At 38.5% G+C, this 17,696-nt stretch overlaps 1 protein-coding gene across 1 annotated transcript; it reads left to right on the top strand.

Moving 5' to 3' along the window:
* The first annotated feature begins 1,702 nt into the window (after positions 1 to 1,702).
* Positions 1,703 to 13,631, top strand: LOC108666391. The gene is made up of 3 exons (XM_018153258.1): positions 1,703 to 1,814; positions 12,204 to 12,866; positions 13,573 to 13,631. Exons 1-3 carry the CDS (start codon positions 1,703 to 1,705, stop codon positions 13,629 to 13,631), a joined length of 834 nt encoding a protein of 277 aa, XP_018008747.1.
* Positions 13,632 to 17,696: the final 4,065 nt, after the last annotated feature.

Genomic DNA, 17,696 nt, shown 5'->3' on the forward strand with positions numbered 1-17,696 from the left:
TATCTTGGTTAGTTCCAGTTGACGGTAGTAAAGCTCCTATAGAGCTTTTCTCGAGTTGTGGGGGCTAATTACCTCTGCACTCGAGTATGTTTGTCAGCGTTCTGGTACAGCTGCAGATGTACCGTTCGCGTGTCGTGGAAGGTAATACCTTCCACGATCGGTAGTAATGGGAAATTGGCCGTGACCCCTATAGTCTCTCCGGTTGATTGTATCGGCACGCTACCAGTAAATAATTAAACGTCGCTGCGGTGTTTCCGGTTACACGTGTTTGACAGTTGAACTGTTGGCCATCTATCAACGTATTCGAATAGTGCTAGAGATGGGAGGTCGTTCTGCTTGGACAGTCAACACCAATCTTGGTGGTAATTAAGAGTAACTATAGCAAATAAAAATTGTTAATTTTACCACGTCACTTTCATGCTGCTTCATAATTAGTAGTTTCAGGTAACCAAGATGATGTTATCGCTACACTTTTAACGGGACAAAAACTAATTAGGGTTATTGAATGTGATATGACTTTCCGTGTGTTAGAACACTAAGGGCATAGTGACCTATGATGTCAACTGTGACCGCAACAACGTGAATAGGTTACGCCGGATGTGGAACTGTGTGATTATGAACGAACATGCTTATGTATCGGCTGAAGACCTACGGCGCTATTATCTTTAGACAGCGTGTCACTGGTTTGGATTACGGTGTTCCAGCGCAGTCTGCGGCTTCTATTTCTGTGACAGAGTTGAGTTAAAAGCATGATGAGGCTGGGCTCTGGCTTCAGGGCTTATTCAAGAGTAAAATTTGTGGCCTACGGCTGCGCTTCGGAAAGGACTGCATCATCAAGACTTATTCTTCTGCTGTAGGCTAAAAGGCCGAAAATTAATAATAATGTGTGTGCTCAGTTAATAATAATAATAATATTATAATAGCGGTTTCAGCTTTTTGTAGGCCGTAGGCCTGTCGCCGATTCTTAACATAGCAGAACATTCACAGAATTTTGCGGTCTCGAACTCGCCACTCATCACTGCTTCAATTCTGCTGTGCTAAACCACCCGGCCTTCTGCCGATTCTGACCAGAAACTGGCGCACACAGCTGGGATCGAACCCGCGCCTCTCTGCGCCAATCTTGGTACTCTGAACTGTAACACTGGGCCACCCTGAAAATTGATGGGAGTGTTGATATATTTTGTGAAACTCGTAATTCTCCTGATGATGCTTTTGTGCCAAAAGAGATGCATTACCAAACACCACCCACTAAAAGAACAGAAAATGAAAATCGTTTGGACGAGTATCGATCACAAATTTGATAACCCAAGAATTCAAATATGTTATATTCTTAAGATCTTTCGTGCAAGATCTTGCCAACAAAAAAAGTTTCCAACAGTGAAGTTTTATTTAAATGGAGGCTCTCGGGGGGACAAAAAGAAAGTTCGGATCGACGTCAGCAATAGCCTAAATAGGACCTCCGGTCTTCAGGATGAAATATGAAAAAGCCGGAGTTGACCGGTTATTAGTATTACTTATATTTGCCCAAAGTGAGGTCATCCAGGGGTTCCGGTTACGCCACGGTTGAGGACTGACTCTGGTTACTGTGCTCTGTGCCCGTCTGTGAAAATCACATAAATATAGTTGAATATTTAATATTGTAATTTTAGATAGGTGTGTGAAGCAAAAGCTTGAGGCTAGAAGCTCCTTATTTATGTAAAGGATGCCGGTGCGTCGGCAGAAGCGGCGTAAGGGGGGCAGTTCGTCTATGTCTGACTCAGACGGGGACACCGGCTCTTCTGCGACTGCATCATCAACGCTTCAGAAAACCTCCCGTAAACAACCAAAGCATTCACAGGCCGACCCACATAGCCAATCATTGCCAATTGCTGATAGAGATGGTTCACTGCCAGCGCCAAACGGCTCGATGTACATTTCCTAAACTAAACTTCTAGGCTCTAACATGCCAACATTAACTGACCAACTGGGTGAACTGCCATTGCCAGACCTGGAAGATGTAATCATGTAGAGGATGTCAGTTCTGGTGAGTGATGATAGGCTTGGTCACGTGATCATGGAATTGAAAACTTTGAAGGTTTTACCTGTTTCAAGAGACCTAGCTAGTCAGCTCCCACTTGACCACGGACAGGATAATCAAATCAGGAAGATGTAACAGGAGCGCGGGAATTTATATTGTCATTTTAGCAATCTGCGCCGTAATATGCCGGTAAAAAAATTGCCATGCTCGTAAAGTTGTTTAAAGATGAATGCCTGGCAGCGCCATCACACACAATTTGACACAAACATATATCTGCATGACTTACACCTCCTGACGTACTGAGCTTTATAGGCTTAAAAGGAGGTTCAATAATTTTATACTAATTAAGTTTCTTCGTTTAATATTGAAGGAACTGAACAGTTGCAATTATTGATTATATCTGAAAAACACGAAAAATGAATACAACATACAACTTTGGCAAGGTTATGACAAATATCACAGAATCTCAAAAATACACAAGAAAATACACAAAAACTTATGAACTAGGAACACTGAACAGGTAAAGCGACCCTGGTCGCGGACAGAGTAAAAGTGGCCGGCGGAGATACGTGTCCGTAAAATGTTTATTCTAGCAAGTGTCGCCATATGGGCATTTCGCACTACATAATCTCTAAATTAATGAGCTGCGGCTACACCCACCATTACTGGTTGATGGTTGGCTGGGTTATCCGCAACGTTACTTTGACGTCTAGACTGTTGATTTTAACTGGTAATTATGATATTGTACTCTATAGGGAATTGCCTTCGTTTTGCCATCATATAAAAATTACTCAATTTATATAATTCATTTCATTGATAAAACAGGGTGCTGAATTCATGGTCGTGACTTAAAATTCTTTGATGCGAGTCTAATTTTTTAGTTTTGGGCGCGATTTTTGGGATGGGATCAAAAAAATTTACGAACGAAGAGGTAAAATTATTTCTATGTTGGTGGAAATGATTCGCCTCCGACCCATAGCTACTGTTTGAAAGTCTGAGTAACATAAAAAATGGATTTTTCTTCAACCAATTTATTCCGAAATCACGACGTTCCAACATAACTGCATGTGACTTGCCTCACAAGTTTACGCATACATGCACATTTGCTGCTCATTTACGATAGTAGTTTATTTCAGTAGAATATTGTATATGATGATATTTTGTCTATGATAATGTTGAAATTCGGCAAAAAGCATATATACGCAGCAACTGAAAATTTGCCAATGAAACTTGCACGTAGTTGTGGGGTTGAACACACAAATTAGCATGAGCTAATCCAAGCATCAGCGTTAAAATTGCAAAACTCATCACGTAAAATGAATAAAACGCTCATTTGAGGATTTTATATCGAGAATCCCAGTGAACAATCTGCGTTCCTTCATAAAATTACAGACAACATAATTGCACATTAATTACCTAACAAGTTTGCTCATTGGTTAAAAACATTCATCGTTCAGGTATTGCATTCGAACTCATATTTGTGTAATTTTGTCCGTATTTTGTATATTGTAAGTTAACTATCCAGCCAATAGCTTAAGTAACCACGAATCTGCCACAGACATTAGCATGTAGTTGTGCCAGCCGTGATCTATGTGCTGGTTTTCCGTGATACATTGTTATAAATTTCAGTACATTTACGATATGCTACCGACCAAAATTATATAAAATAAATATATTCATAGAAATCTTTAAAAAAAGTAAGCTATGAGCGGTGGATATTAAGCATATATATAAAAACTTGCGAAATGAGGTTGCAGTTGTTTTGTTTTCTTGAATTGTTTCTGTGCAACTTTTACATTGAATTTTTGGCCTTGATAATAGAATTCATGTTAAAATGGTTTCACTGGTGAACATAAAATTATGAAAGAAAATATATGATCATTTTATTTGTAGAAGAAGGACAATTGTGAGCTTCAGCAGCAGAGATGGAATTTAAATTGCTAAGTGAATATTTTTGACTGGATAGTTGGGGAGACTCTAACCAATATGATTTCCAAATACGCTGTAGAGGAAGACTTCGGAAATTCTGAGTCAATCAATCTCGGTCGCGAACTTCTGAGTTATCAATTATAGAAATATATACATTTATATAAATTTTTACAGAAAACCCAAAAGAGAGATATTTTTCTCATATCTTCACATGCGATCAAACTGCGAATGCAACCAAACTTTGCCTGCTGAGCTCAAAGGCGTCTCTACTCGTGTCGGCAACTCTGTTAGAATGACAACTCGCTCACTTATGTAAAAATACGGCAATTGCCAATTTATTACACAAAGTCATTATGAGTTATGATATATGAAATTATTCATACTGGAGTCGTTCTTAGGGGTTATGATGCTGAATCCAGCCGAGGGCCACGATGTTGAACCCACTGCGGTAAATAATGATTTAGTTAGGGATGGAATCGTTTTCTAATATGTCAATGAAAATTGCCGTGTTCAGTAGTTCTGGGCTGGGTTCCACGATATCGCACGTAGAGGTGGAGAAAAAGTTAGTAAATGAGCTCCATGAGGTGATGGTGCTTGTAAGTTCCATTAATTAGTGTAAATTCTAGCGGTCCTGACTCAGAGAGTAAGGATATGCTGTTATACATCGACTAAATATGAAATTTATAACGAACGGATTGCAATATGACTCTACTTGCGTGAACATTTCTTAGTGCCCAGCTTCTGAAAATCGAACTCGCACCAGCACCAAAGGATCACAAATCCCGGCCAAGAATTCATCGTAGCTCTGATGTCAACAAAACGAATTTCTTGTAGGGAATAGTTTTATAATAAAAAACGTTAATAAACAGTGTGGACGTCTGTAGCAGGTTGAGAGCTGTTATACTTCAGAGCTGTTCACTGGATCGACACTTCTCCGAACTCGCCTGCATATCTGTCCCAATCATAATTCTGGAAGCGATTCCTCGATTGCGTCATTTATTTATCAATGCATTCCATTGATCCCGCATTTATCAAGAGGAATGACTTTACAAATATCTGAACCGTCGCTGAAACATGCGCCTCAGAAAGTAATATTAGTTTTGTGCGTCGTCATTATATTCGCATTTGATCAAAATTTCCATGGATTGATTTCCTCTCCGTTTCTTATCGTAAATAATTATTTTGACAACAAAACTGCTTCTGAATTGTCTCGCAAGGTTACGTATATATATGCGCGATATCTGCCGCTATATAATACATTACATTGGATGTAAAATTTCAGGAGAAATTTGTTTTCTTTCGTATATATTTTAAGGGGCCAGTTGACCACTGAAATGAATACCCAGAAACTGCACAAATATGCCACTGATAACTTACACGTAGTTACGGTATCGGGCCACAAGCTATTACAAGCTCTCTCGTTAACTTTCCGCAGCTCACCGTGTAAAATGAACAAAACACACATTTGATTATTTTATCTTAAGAACTCTGATGATCAACGGCGTTTGTTGTCAAAATTACAGCATTTTTTCGTATTAGATTTTTTACTATTAGTTTCGTTTCATGTTGAGTTCAAAGGACGATCGCGATGTTACAGGTTTTGATTTGGGGTGAAAATTTCCACATAAACCCTAAACTAGTAAAGCCCTGATTCTCTTAATTGAAACATTTACCATTGTCATTATTGAGCCAATTTCGAAATTGGGAAATTAAAATAGTTATGGCTTCTTTAATTTTTTTGCATAGCTCCTCCTTACCATTTGTGTACGATCGTTCTTCAGACTTCGGACAATTTTACAGCCGGTCTTGCAGCCAGACTTGCGGCCGGTCTCCAAAATTATACATAGGCACTGCCTATAAGAATGATCTCCTAAACTAATGAACGTAGCTTACTGAAACTTTACGCGTGTTTTTTTTATTACTCAACGGTAATGTCTAGCCCGTGTGACTTTTTTCGATTTCGCCCTCTTTCTCGGCTTGTACAGTCATGCGTGGAATTCAATACAAGAACGTTATAATACATGAATATACAGATTCACTGGGCATTTTCTTCTCAGTACAGTTAAGATTTTTGTTGTGTTCGTGATCCGCACCTCTCCCCAATAAATTGATGAATTTTTTATAAATTGTTTTTTTCATGTCAAGTGCATGTGCAGTATGGTGAAGCTATTTAGGCTGAAAGAACAAATTAAGGATACTCTAAAAACTCTAAATGTTTTGACTTCAAAGACTCACCCTGAAACCCAGGATATTGCTCGACTCTTTTCGCAAGTTATCCATTTTCCTTTATCAAATTAAACTTAATTTTTATACTATTTTAAAATAGTGCAACAAGATCATTTCCGAATGACTTTTCTTTTGAATAGCCTTAACAATTGTGATGCGATTACAGTGCTGCACTTAGAATACCTTGACTTATGTAGAGGCAAATCTGAGCTGAGATGTAGGCTATGATGAGGGACCAAATACCTTTACATCATGCAAACAAAAAAAGGAGAGTTTCGCAGTAGTTTTAATTTTTCTATTCAAGAAGTTGCAATTTTTAAATATCAATTAGTTTGTACAGATGAAGCCATTTATCATCTTTCTAATACTAATCAGCGGCTGGATGTGCATTTGTTATAATTTCCGCACTTATATAGTCGTTTTTTTATGAACATGTCCTCTCTGGAGAATTCCATGAATAACTTCTCTATTTTTTCGACGAAGTTCAAATTGAAAGAAATATTTTATAAAATGTGGCTAATGGTCACTTTGCTGGCAACATGGATGATTTAATTTATTGGTATAAACGACTCTGAGTCTAACTATCATATTTTAACTTTTTTTAATTGAAACCTCTAATCTATAACATGAAATAATGAACAACACGAGGCTTACAATTCACCAAATAAAGTATTTCTTATCGCCTTCTTGCTCACGGGGAGGACGATAAAATAATTGTGTAGTTGGGCGTTGAAGGCTCCTGACGCGCGCCCCTGCCATAGAGCCTAAATTATGGCCCCATGGCGCTCCATGAACAGAAATACAAGCAAACACAATTACTTTTCTCTCTAATGGGCGACTGTTCATTGCAAAATTATTATTAGTCATTGTTTGAATTCGTCTACAAAATTCAAGCCTCACGAGCGAACTTGTGCATAAATTAGGAACATTGTGTAAATGCATGGAGAATGGTCAATTCTGTAGTCTTTCTTGTTATTTCAGCAAAGATCGGCGCGCAACTCCCGCTCGGTGGGAGGGAAGTGGTCCCCCGGGTTTGGGGGGGATGAGGTTGGGAACTGGCATGCGTGTTGTGGCGGTCCATGCAATCGTTCTCACGTGAAGCAATTGGAGACTTAATAAAGAAATGTTTCAAGGAAGCTTCGAACAAATTATTAATGTTCTTCGATATGAGAAAGTCGTGAACTTGCGTGATTACGAAGCAGGGATAACTAACCCCTGCATCCTAGAACATGCCTGCATCAGCACGCACCGAGCCCGCCATCATCCATTGATGGAGATGCCAGGGTCGCGCTCAACCTTCCCCCGTCGTCCAGATTGGCCATTACTGTTGTTGATTTAAAATAACTTGCATTTAGGATTCATTTCGAGGATGTGATGACTATAACGAATGCCTTCACTTGACTTGGGGACTCGAGGCTAATTTGCAGGCATTGAGTGCGAGAAAACATCTGCTGGAGCGAACTGTGGTAATATGGGTACTATATATAGTGAGATATCGGCTGTATGCATAATCTTACCTTTATTTAAATGTGGTATGTTTCAGTGTATGGAAATGTTTGGGGGGAGGGGGCAAAGGGGAGTGACATTTTATGTAGGTTGAATAAGACTTGAAGGACAACATATAAATGTAACATTTTCTGAGCATATATACAAAAGAGCAACAGGAACAGATGCTGAAGCGAACAGGATCAGATGTCACCCACAGGTATCATGTATGCAATGCCATTACTCAGCGATCATCTCACTGATAACAGCGTTTTTATCATATGCTAATTTTTAACGTTATTATTTTGAATCAAAGCTGTAGGCCAGGGGGCGGCATGAATAGTAAGTTTGCATTTCAACTCTCGCGTCAAACAGAAATCAAAGACATGTCATCAGTCTTCAGCCAATCATGCATTTATTTTCACATTTTTTTTCATAATGCCAGTTAGATTGAACTCATCAAAAATATTATCTGGACACCACAATTGAAGCTAGACTGACGAAAGAAATTTTATATATAAATAAACCATTATCACTGCACGACGGTCGCGCATTACAATCAATACTCAGATGAGTCATTATAATGAGAGTCCAGCACACAGGAATGATGGCTTATTTATTGAATTGATGATTTAAGGTCACTTAATTTATTTGCTTGGAAGCAACTTCTGTCGTTTGAAAAGGTTTTAGGTAAAAAGTGAATATTGAACGTTAAATAAATTCATATTTCGCCTTCGTGAAGCCTATTGGAGTTTTCGATATTATATAACAAACTTTCTGCTGATTGTAAGACTAACAACACTTAACAGTGTATGGTACTGAATACATTGCAAACAATCTGTCTATATTTATTTTAAAATCTTTTTGATGGCAATTCTAGTTTGAAGATCGATCAATCAATAGGAGTATTCGCTCATATTTTTTTCTTCAGGAAAACCTCACAAAAAATGGACTTGCGATGAGCAACTACGTCATTGATTAGGCATCAGATATTCTGATAAATAATAATTAATGGAGAATTTATTTCAATGGCATACATTGGCTTGAGGCATCGCGTTCCTAAACGAATAATTTGGGAGAAGAGGCGATTAAGGAAGACATTTGAAGCGTCGTTAACATATTATTTCTTACGAATCCTGCCCTTTCTTTGGTCTACCAACGTCATCTAAAGAACTTTTACTTTCCCTGTAAGTTGTAATGCCCCTGCTGGACATTAGCCGTACATATTTATACATAATGATTTGGCCATCTAAGTTTAAAATTCAGTCAGTTCTACCTAGCCAAATTATTTCTTTTATATCTAAAATTCAGATTTTTGGAGAATATGAACTATATCTCATATACATTATTACTGAACATATGATGTAAAGCTAGTGCTTGTGAGTCAGTTCAGTTGCATCACTAACTAAAATATTACGATAACGCGGAGGTCGAATGCACAAGTGCCCAAATTGGCCGAGTATAAAGATTGCATTGAATTAAGAGGACATTCATTTTTGTTTCTAAAAATTTCTGAAAAGCAGTAAGTTAATTGGAAAAGTTATTACCTTCTGCGTCTTCAATGTTTTTAGCGAGTATGTTGCTCACAAAAATACACTAACATTTATAGAACCCATGAAGGCTTGAACATGGTAAACGGACCGAGTCCGCTATTATAAATTATTATGAGTCCGTTCACGGTTCAACCGCGACACAGTCTTCAAGATTTTCAAATTTCTGTGACCAACCGTCAGGAACATATTATTTAGTTTCACTTATATACAAATATTACTTTGAATGATAATAATAAATGGCTTAATAATGACTCAGCGCAGTCTCCCCGTAAATAACTATTTAGCGACAGAAAAAAATTCAGGACGGACAAAAATATATGATAATTTTTTCGTACCAGAAATGTTCAATGTTCTATGCAGTTCGCTACATGGCTTCCAGGGTCATGATCATCCAGGTGAAAATATGTTTTCAAGTGGTAGGCGCAACGCAATACTTCCAACCAATTAGGTCATTAATGTAATTGTGAATAGATGAATGATTTCATAATTAAAACAGTGACATTGACACTCGTCGATTTACAATTTAGTGGCAGCCCGTCTGTCAATTTACGAGAGATCTAACGTGTCAGCTAATTCCAGTCCCTCCTTAAATAGTTTTTTTTCGCTTGAGAAAATAATTCATAGGGAAAACTATGCTAGGATATATTCTCGTAACTTCCACTCACTTTAAAATAAAGTTTTATATCACACTCGAGCCACGAAGCCACAGAAACGAACCAGCTAATCACGAGATAACTAATTTTTCTCTTATCTTGCAACTTTCCTCAAGCAAGAGAACCTATCTCATTTACTTTGAATAATGCATAAGGTGGTTGTGAAATCTTTATGAAAAATATATTAATATCTATGTATAGGAAGTCCACACAATTATTGTTTGTAAATCAAACGATCAAAAGCCCATTGAATGATTGAGTATTCAACGGCGTTAAATGAGGTGACCCATTAAATGTTTAATAGAAATAGAAGCAGTCACGTTGAAATCGGAAATATCGTAATTGAAAATGGAATAACCCTGATATTGACTTTGATATACGGAACAGGAAAATATTTTAAATCCAATAATATTTAAGTCTATTCTGAAAAACACATCAAGTGTCTTCGATATATCTTGAGTTTATTAATGTGTATGCTCAAAATATGATATTTATATTGTCTCTCAGGTCACAGTCAACAAACATAATATATACCACTACGATCAATTTTTTTTGTTTGTATTTATGAGTTTTTGTAATGAAATTATAAAGTATATCCATGTTACCTCTGTGGGCATATACATGTCGTGTCCTAAAAACTTGCGACACTGGATTAAAATGTACGACACATTTCTACATTCAAAATATTGAAATAAAATAGTTAGACATAAAATTGTTGTGAAAATCTCCAATTTTTTTGAAGTGTTCAGTGTTTTTGTATTTGTTGCGGCTACTTCATCGTTGAAGCACAGAAAAAGGAATTACTTGGTAATATATTAAAATTTTGGAAGCCCTAATCGTCACCGTGACGAGGGGCTGATAAGCTGATCGAAGATAGCTGATTGTCAAGAAACTTGCTTGTGCGCGCAGGCAAATATCAGTCAATAAGATCCAACAGTAAAATTTGTATCTTATTTACATATATTATGTACTTATTTCCACCAGAATTTCAATATTTAATGCTTCTTCTAACTTGAAAATGAATGTTTGTTGCATTTGAAACGTTAATAAACAAAAACTACATGTACTATGTACTTATGTCCACCAAAATTACATTCTTCAATGCTTCTATCAACTTGAAAATGAATGTTGATACATTCGAAACGTCGTTAAATATATTATTAACCCTTGCTGAGACCTGCCCTTTGATCTGTTAACGTCATCTGAAGAGTTTTGATCCCTTCCAAATTAGAATATAATGCATTCTGTAGTCTTTAGTCGTTCGCGCATTAATATACACATATCCAAATAACAGTAAAGGCTTAACCCACAACTCTGGTAGGAATAGCATTATGGATAAGAGGACGCGTGTGCCGGCATGGCAGTAAAGGCTTAACCCACAACTCTGGTAGGAATAGCATTATGGATAAGAGGGCGCGTGTGCTGACATGGCAGTAAAGGGTTAACCCACAACTCTGGTAGGAATATCATTATGGATAAGAGGACGCGTGTGCCGGCATGGCAGTAAAGGGTTAACCCACAACTCTGGTAGGAATAGCATTACGGATAGGAGTACGCGTGTGCCGGCATGGCAGTAAAGGGTAAACCACAACTCTGGTAGGAATAGCATTATTGATAATAGGACGCGAGTGAATTATGTGTTAATAGCTAATGAATCTATTAAAAATAGTGTTTGGAGATAATGAATGACATGCGCCTCGCAACTGTCATTTGTGTCGCTGGTGTGCGTGCACACGGTGCACTGACCGCCTCCGCAAATATCTGAACGCTCACAAGCGTTTGACGTCACCCGTATAATTGCACGTTTGATCAGCATCTTACCCTTCGTCAGTGCGATAGTGGAGGCGTCCAAATTATTATCTAAATAAGGAATATCTATGCATTAAAAACTGCACTTCGTGGACGAAGTCGCAACCGGTCCGAAAATACTGAATAGTGAATACTATGGGTAACACTTAAAAGCTGAAGTCGCTGAAGTGGCGAACGATTGATCGATGGAACGCCGCGGCTGAACGAATTCCGCGAATTTGCCAAGAAGTAAATTAACGTTTTTCATTATCCTATGTTATTATCATTATGTGATTATTTACAGTGAAAAATTAATTAATTCACGTTATTTCATCACTCCGCACTCTCTGGGTTGAATATTTTCTGAGATGCAATTCTCCTAGAAGGTGCCTCTTATGTGCTGGTCCTAATGAGCACACAGTTTGTACATCAGCTGAGAAACACTGTGCCAACTGCAGAGGAGCCCATGCTGCAAATTCTGTAGAGTGTCCTTTCATTGTGAAAGCCATTGCAGTTGAAAAGCTGCGTGCCACTGGTTACTCTTATGCTCAGGCTGTATACATGGCACACGTACTGATGGCTCAAAGTCTGAAGATGGGTCTGTTTCCGCTGGACTTTTCATTCCTTCAACCCAGCTGGCGACTGCCTGGTTGCTCCGGCAAGAGCACACAGTTCTCGGTGCAGAGCTGTTTGCTATATACAAGGCCATGCAACTTGTCACTGAGAATGGTTCTCTGAAGGAGAAGTCCATCCTGATTCTGACAGATTCAAGGTCAACTCTGCAGCTTTTATCCAACTCATCTGGGCACTCGTATCGCACAATTATCTTTGAGATACAGAAGTTGATGCTGGTGAAGGGACTTGACAGGGTGGTGCTTTGCTGGGTCAGAGGCCACAGTGGTATTCATGGAAATGAGGTCGCAGACAGAGTAGCAAATTTGGCACACTCAAACAACCGCTCAGCAAGATCTCGGCTGTGTTTCGAGGAGTGGATCCGTTCCTTGAAGTCTCTCACAGTACAAGAATGGACACGCCAATGGGCTGCTAATGTGCAAGAAACAGGCAAGGGGACCTTTCAAAGAAGTTTGGGACATGAAATAGCCTTTGTTGACTATGGAGTGCTGCCACGCTCAGTTGAGTGCGCTGTGTCTCGCCTGCGCCTGGGACATGCTGGTGTCTATGCTCATTTGGCGAGATTCAACTTGGCCAATTCAAGTAACTGTTCAGTATGCAACGTGGAGGACACAATTGAGCATTTCATTCTACACTGCACACAATTCTCCAACCAACAAAGGGATTTCCGCTCCAGAATAAAAGGCCTTTCACTTCAGTGGGATCTTTCCTCAGCTCTCGGCGGTGGAGACGCCCCAATGAGGAGACACACTGCTGCCATCCGTCATCTGGCTCAATATTTGCACAGCTGCAATATGGTGACCAGGCTATGAAGTTCCTCAAAGTCTAATTACTATTTTTCTTTTTCTCCTCACTATTTACTGCCACACTGGTTGGTGGAAGTGCTGAAAGTGAAATCAGCAAGTGAAGTGGAGTGATCAAAATCTGAGTTGTGCTCAGGCTGGGAGGTGTGCTACCTGCATACCCAAAGTCTTCAAATCAAATTAAAAAAAAAACTTCTGGATACTCGCAGGACATAAGGAAGTGTGTAGTTGAACTACACTACAAAGGAAATGGATATAAAAAAATATCATCAACTGAATGTTCCAATTTCATCCGTAAGGAATATTATTGTCAAGTTCAGGAATGATGGGACCACTGCTAATCGAGCACGAACCGGTCGTAATAAAAATTGACCAAAAGAGATGTGCGTTCCTGCATGAAAATAGTAAATAAAGACCCGAAGATCAATTCCAAGAAATTGCAATCACATCTGGCTAGTACTGGAAAACTGTGGATGATTCAACAGGGCGACACTACCTGAACCGTGAGGGCCTTCAAAGCTTCATGGGCGTGTACCAAGGATGAAGCCACTGTTGAAGCCAATTCACAAGGAGAAGCATTTGGACCTGTCATCGACACACTCCACCATTCCCTCCCAGGCCTGATACAGAGCCACCACCAGCATTGCAACTTGTTCTGAACCCAGCCACTGCACCCCAACCTCCGTTGCCCCCGCCAGTCACAACACCTAACAATCCCACACAACCCCTATCTCCACCAATCAGACTCTGAAAAACACCCTCTGATATCAAGATAATGCAAATAAACACAAATGGACTCACAAACAAAATAGAAGACCTCAAACTAACCACAAAACAACATGACATCGACATTCCTTGCAAAACACTATGTGCCCATACTATAAACCTATACGCCAAGTCTGCGCTTGCTCAGTTAGTCGTTGGAAGCAGTCGTATAAACACATCTCCAAGATTTTCTGAATTCAATTATGGCGAAGACTTCTGAATACTCACAGGACATAAGGAAGTGTGTAGTTGAACTGTACAACAAAGGAAACGGATATCGAAAAATATCATCAACTCTGAATGTTCCAATTTCATCCGGAAGGGATATTATTGTCAAGTTCAGGAATGATGGGACCACTGCTGATCGAGCACGAACCGGTCGTAATCGAAAATTAACTGAAAGAGATGTGCGTTCCTGCATGAAAATAGTAAATAAAGACACGAAGATCACTTCCAAGGAATTGCAATCACATCTCGCAAGTACTGGAAAAACTGTGGATGTGTCAACAATGCGACGCTACCTGAACCGTGAGGGCCTTCACGGGCGTGTACCATGGATGAAGCCACTGTTGAAGCCAATTCACAAGGAGAAGCGTTTGGAGTTCGCCAGGAAGCACATCGATGCTACTCAAGCAGAGCTCAACAATATATTGTGGTCGGACGAGACAAAGCTTGAGCTTTTTGGTGTGAATGACAACCGCTTTGTATGGAGGAAATCTGGTGATGCTCTGCTGGAAAAGAACACTCTACCTATACTGTGAAGCATGGTGGTGGGTCCATCATGTTGTTGGGATGCTTTGCTGCTGCAGGTACTGGGAATATTTCCGTGATAGAGGGCATCATGAATTCTGAAGGATATCAACACATTTTAACTGATAAGGTTAAGCAATCGGCAAGAAAACTGCATCTTGGACGTGCATTTGTTTATCAACAGGATAACGACCCTAAGCGCACAAGCAAATCAACACAGAAATATTTTGCTACACAGAAATTGAGAGTGTTGGAATGGCTTTCCCAAAGCCCAGATTTAAATCCAATTAAAAATTTATGGAGGGAACTAATGAGGCGTGTTCATAAAAGAAGCCCCAGCAACATCGAAGAATTGAAGACTTTTGCCATGGAAGAGTGGCGCAAGATTCCTACTAAAAGATGCCAACACCTTGTAGAAACATACAAGAAGCGTCTGTCTGCTATCATTGCTGCCAAGGGAGGTTATTAATTTAGGGTTGCCAACAATTTATATGCTTTTTTTCAAAATGTTGCCATTACTTTTGCTCTTGTTGTTTTTCTAATAAATATAAATATAACAAAGATCTAACGTTTTACTATCCCTTATGCACAGTAATTAGATGTTCTTTGATCAATTTAATTGAAAATAAAACAGAAATTGCAATAAATGCTTCAATTATATTATTTCTCAAATTAAATATTTTTAAGCGTGTTGCCAATAAATATGCGCGTAACTGTATATGATAATAATTTAGAAGCCTTAATCGTCACCGTGCCGAGTGGCTGAGAAGCTGATCGAACGTTGCTGAATATTCGATCAGATACTTTCCGTGCACGCAGGCAAGTATCAGTAAACAAGATACAACAGTGAAATTTGTATCTTATTTATATATACTATGTACTTATTTCCACCAAAATTTCAATACTTAATTAATGCTTCTGCTAACTACTTCCTGAAACTTACCTTTCATTCTAACGTCATCTGAAGAATTGTTCCACTGCCTGATAATTTAAATCAACGAATTCTCTGGTCATCAATCGCACGTGTATAAACCAGTAAATTCTGCCATCTAACTAATAATTTTTTTTTTAATTTTTATCCTATTCAACGTTTGTGTCCTATTATTGTAGGAACGTTTACGTTTAAAATTTCCTTGTTGTATCCTATTTACATGCATTATATACTTATGTTCACCAAAATTTCATTGTTCAATGCTTCTATTAGCTTGAAAATGAATGATGATTCATTTAAAACGTCGTTAAATATAATATAAATCCTTGCTGAGACCTGCCTTTTGATCTGTTAACGTAATGCATGTGAAGATTTTTGATTTCATGTAACGAAAACGCAAAGGGCCAAGAAAACATAAATCAAATATTTTGAAAATACAAAAACAAATATTAAATAAGGAACAGAAAACTGGTACACAAATATTGAAAACTGGAGATAGATTATATGGACCCCGCTCGAGAGAGGTCCCTGTCGCACCCGTGCAGACCGACGATCGGGAAGCTGAGGGAATACGACAGAGGTTTCATCTTTCGTTTCAGTTATGGATTTAAGGTAATAGTTATAGTATTAGTTATATAGTAATAGTTAAATAAAATTAGTTATAGTTACATAGTAATAGTTATAGTTACATAGTAATAGTTATAGTCATTGCGGATGTCAGGTACTTCCTGGATTTATCAGATAGCAGCACGCTCCCCCCGATCACAAGCTTTCAACCGTGACAAGTCACACAGCTCACCTCTGACCAAGTGCGCACGTCAATCCTCGGGCTTGTCCCGTGCTCGTCCCGGCAGGGCGACAGACGTCAGGCAGGGCGATAGACGTCAGGCAAGGTACATTTCAGCGCCAGTTTATGCAAGCGTATAGTAAAATATTTAAGTAAAGCGGCTAATTGCCACTCTACCTCCAAAAGAAATATAAATAGAACTTAGACTTGGCGAAATTTTTCCCGCATCACTGTCACTTCATCGACACAAATCGCTTGAGAGTATAGCGTTGGCTGCTAATAGTCTAGTTACGGTTCGGAAATTTTCGTGTATTCAGTGATTGCGATACGGTTGCGCCCACAATTATTGAAATTGCTCTTGTATGCCGCTGGACATATGCGGCAAAAATTCTATTTTTGTATGTCGCCCCCGCGGCGACGCAATTAGTCAAGGATGCTATAGGACCTGCTGATTAGCCGGTGATAGGCAGATTTTAATAAATACCGATGTAACATATATATTTTTTGTTGTTAAGTTTCCTTCATAGTTGCCTGCTTTTGTCGTAAGTAAATGTAGGCTTAGATAAAAAAAGTTAACCGCCAGCTTATCTAGGTTTCTTTATTTCCTTCATGTTGACCATTATAATAAAAATTTACCTCCTTTACATCATTCGCAAAATAAAGGCAGCGGTTTTATGAAGATATATTAGATATTGCAAAAACAAATGGAGCAAAGCTACATAATCTGAAATTTTCTCTCATAAGGGCAGGAAATTATAGAAAAAAGACTTAGCAATATTCTATAATTTCGTACGGGAATAAGTCAGTGTAAACGTCGCCATGAACTAAAGTTACTAAGAAGTCCTGCGTTATACGTTCACTTTTATGATGGTTGTACGATAGACGTGAAATATTTGCGTATAGATCTTTTATAGTAATAGAGTAAGTACTCAATTGGTTTTTATTGATGTGTATATACATATTATTTTTTCAGAATACTGGACAATTGTAAACAATTTACTTCGTTTGAAATGTTTGAGTTATGGGAAACCAAAATATATTAGCTACCCATCAAAAATTCTAGTGGCGTTTGTTGATATATTTCATGTGAATTAAGCTTTAATCCTCATTTTGTCATATTTTTATCATAACATAAATAAAATTCAATCGAAAATAGAGCCACTGAAAGCTTTAATGAACGTATTATAGCCGACTTCGCGCACTTATTTTTCCAATTGTAAAAAATAATCATGAATATTTGTCGTTCCTGCGATTATTACCGTTTGTATGGCAGACGGATAAGGAAGAAAAAAAATTTTAGTATGACTTCGGTGAGCACATCTATGGTAAGCTCGTTGAGGTAATAGTAACTAAGGAAATTATAGTTTAAAAGCAGA

Source organism: Hyalella azteca, unplaced genomic scaffold, assembly GCF_000764305.2.
Source record: "Hyalella azteca isolate HAZT.00-mixed unplaced genomic scaffold, Hazt_2.0.2 contig2622, whole genome shotgun sequence".
NCBI lineage: Eukaryota > Metazoa > Arthropoda > Malacostraca > Amphipoda > Hyalellidae > Hyalella > Hyalella azteca.

Excerpts from the sequence above, each read along its gene's own strand:
- LOC108666391 (XM_018153258.1), top strand. The coding sequence starts at position 1,703 with ATGCCGGTGCGTCGGCAGAAGCGGCGTAAGGGGGGCAGTTCGTCTATG. Across the intron at positions 1,815-12,203 it reads AACGCTTCAGAAAACCTCCC|GCTGTATACATGGCACACGT; the intron begins GTAAACAACCAA and ends TCTTATGCTCAG. Across the intron at positions 12,867-13,572 it reads ATTCAACTTGGCCAATTCAA|GGCGACACTACCTGAACCGT; the intron begins GTAACTGTTCAG and ends ATGATTCAACAG.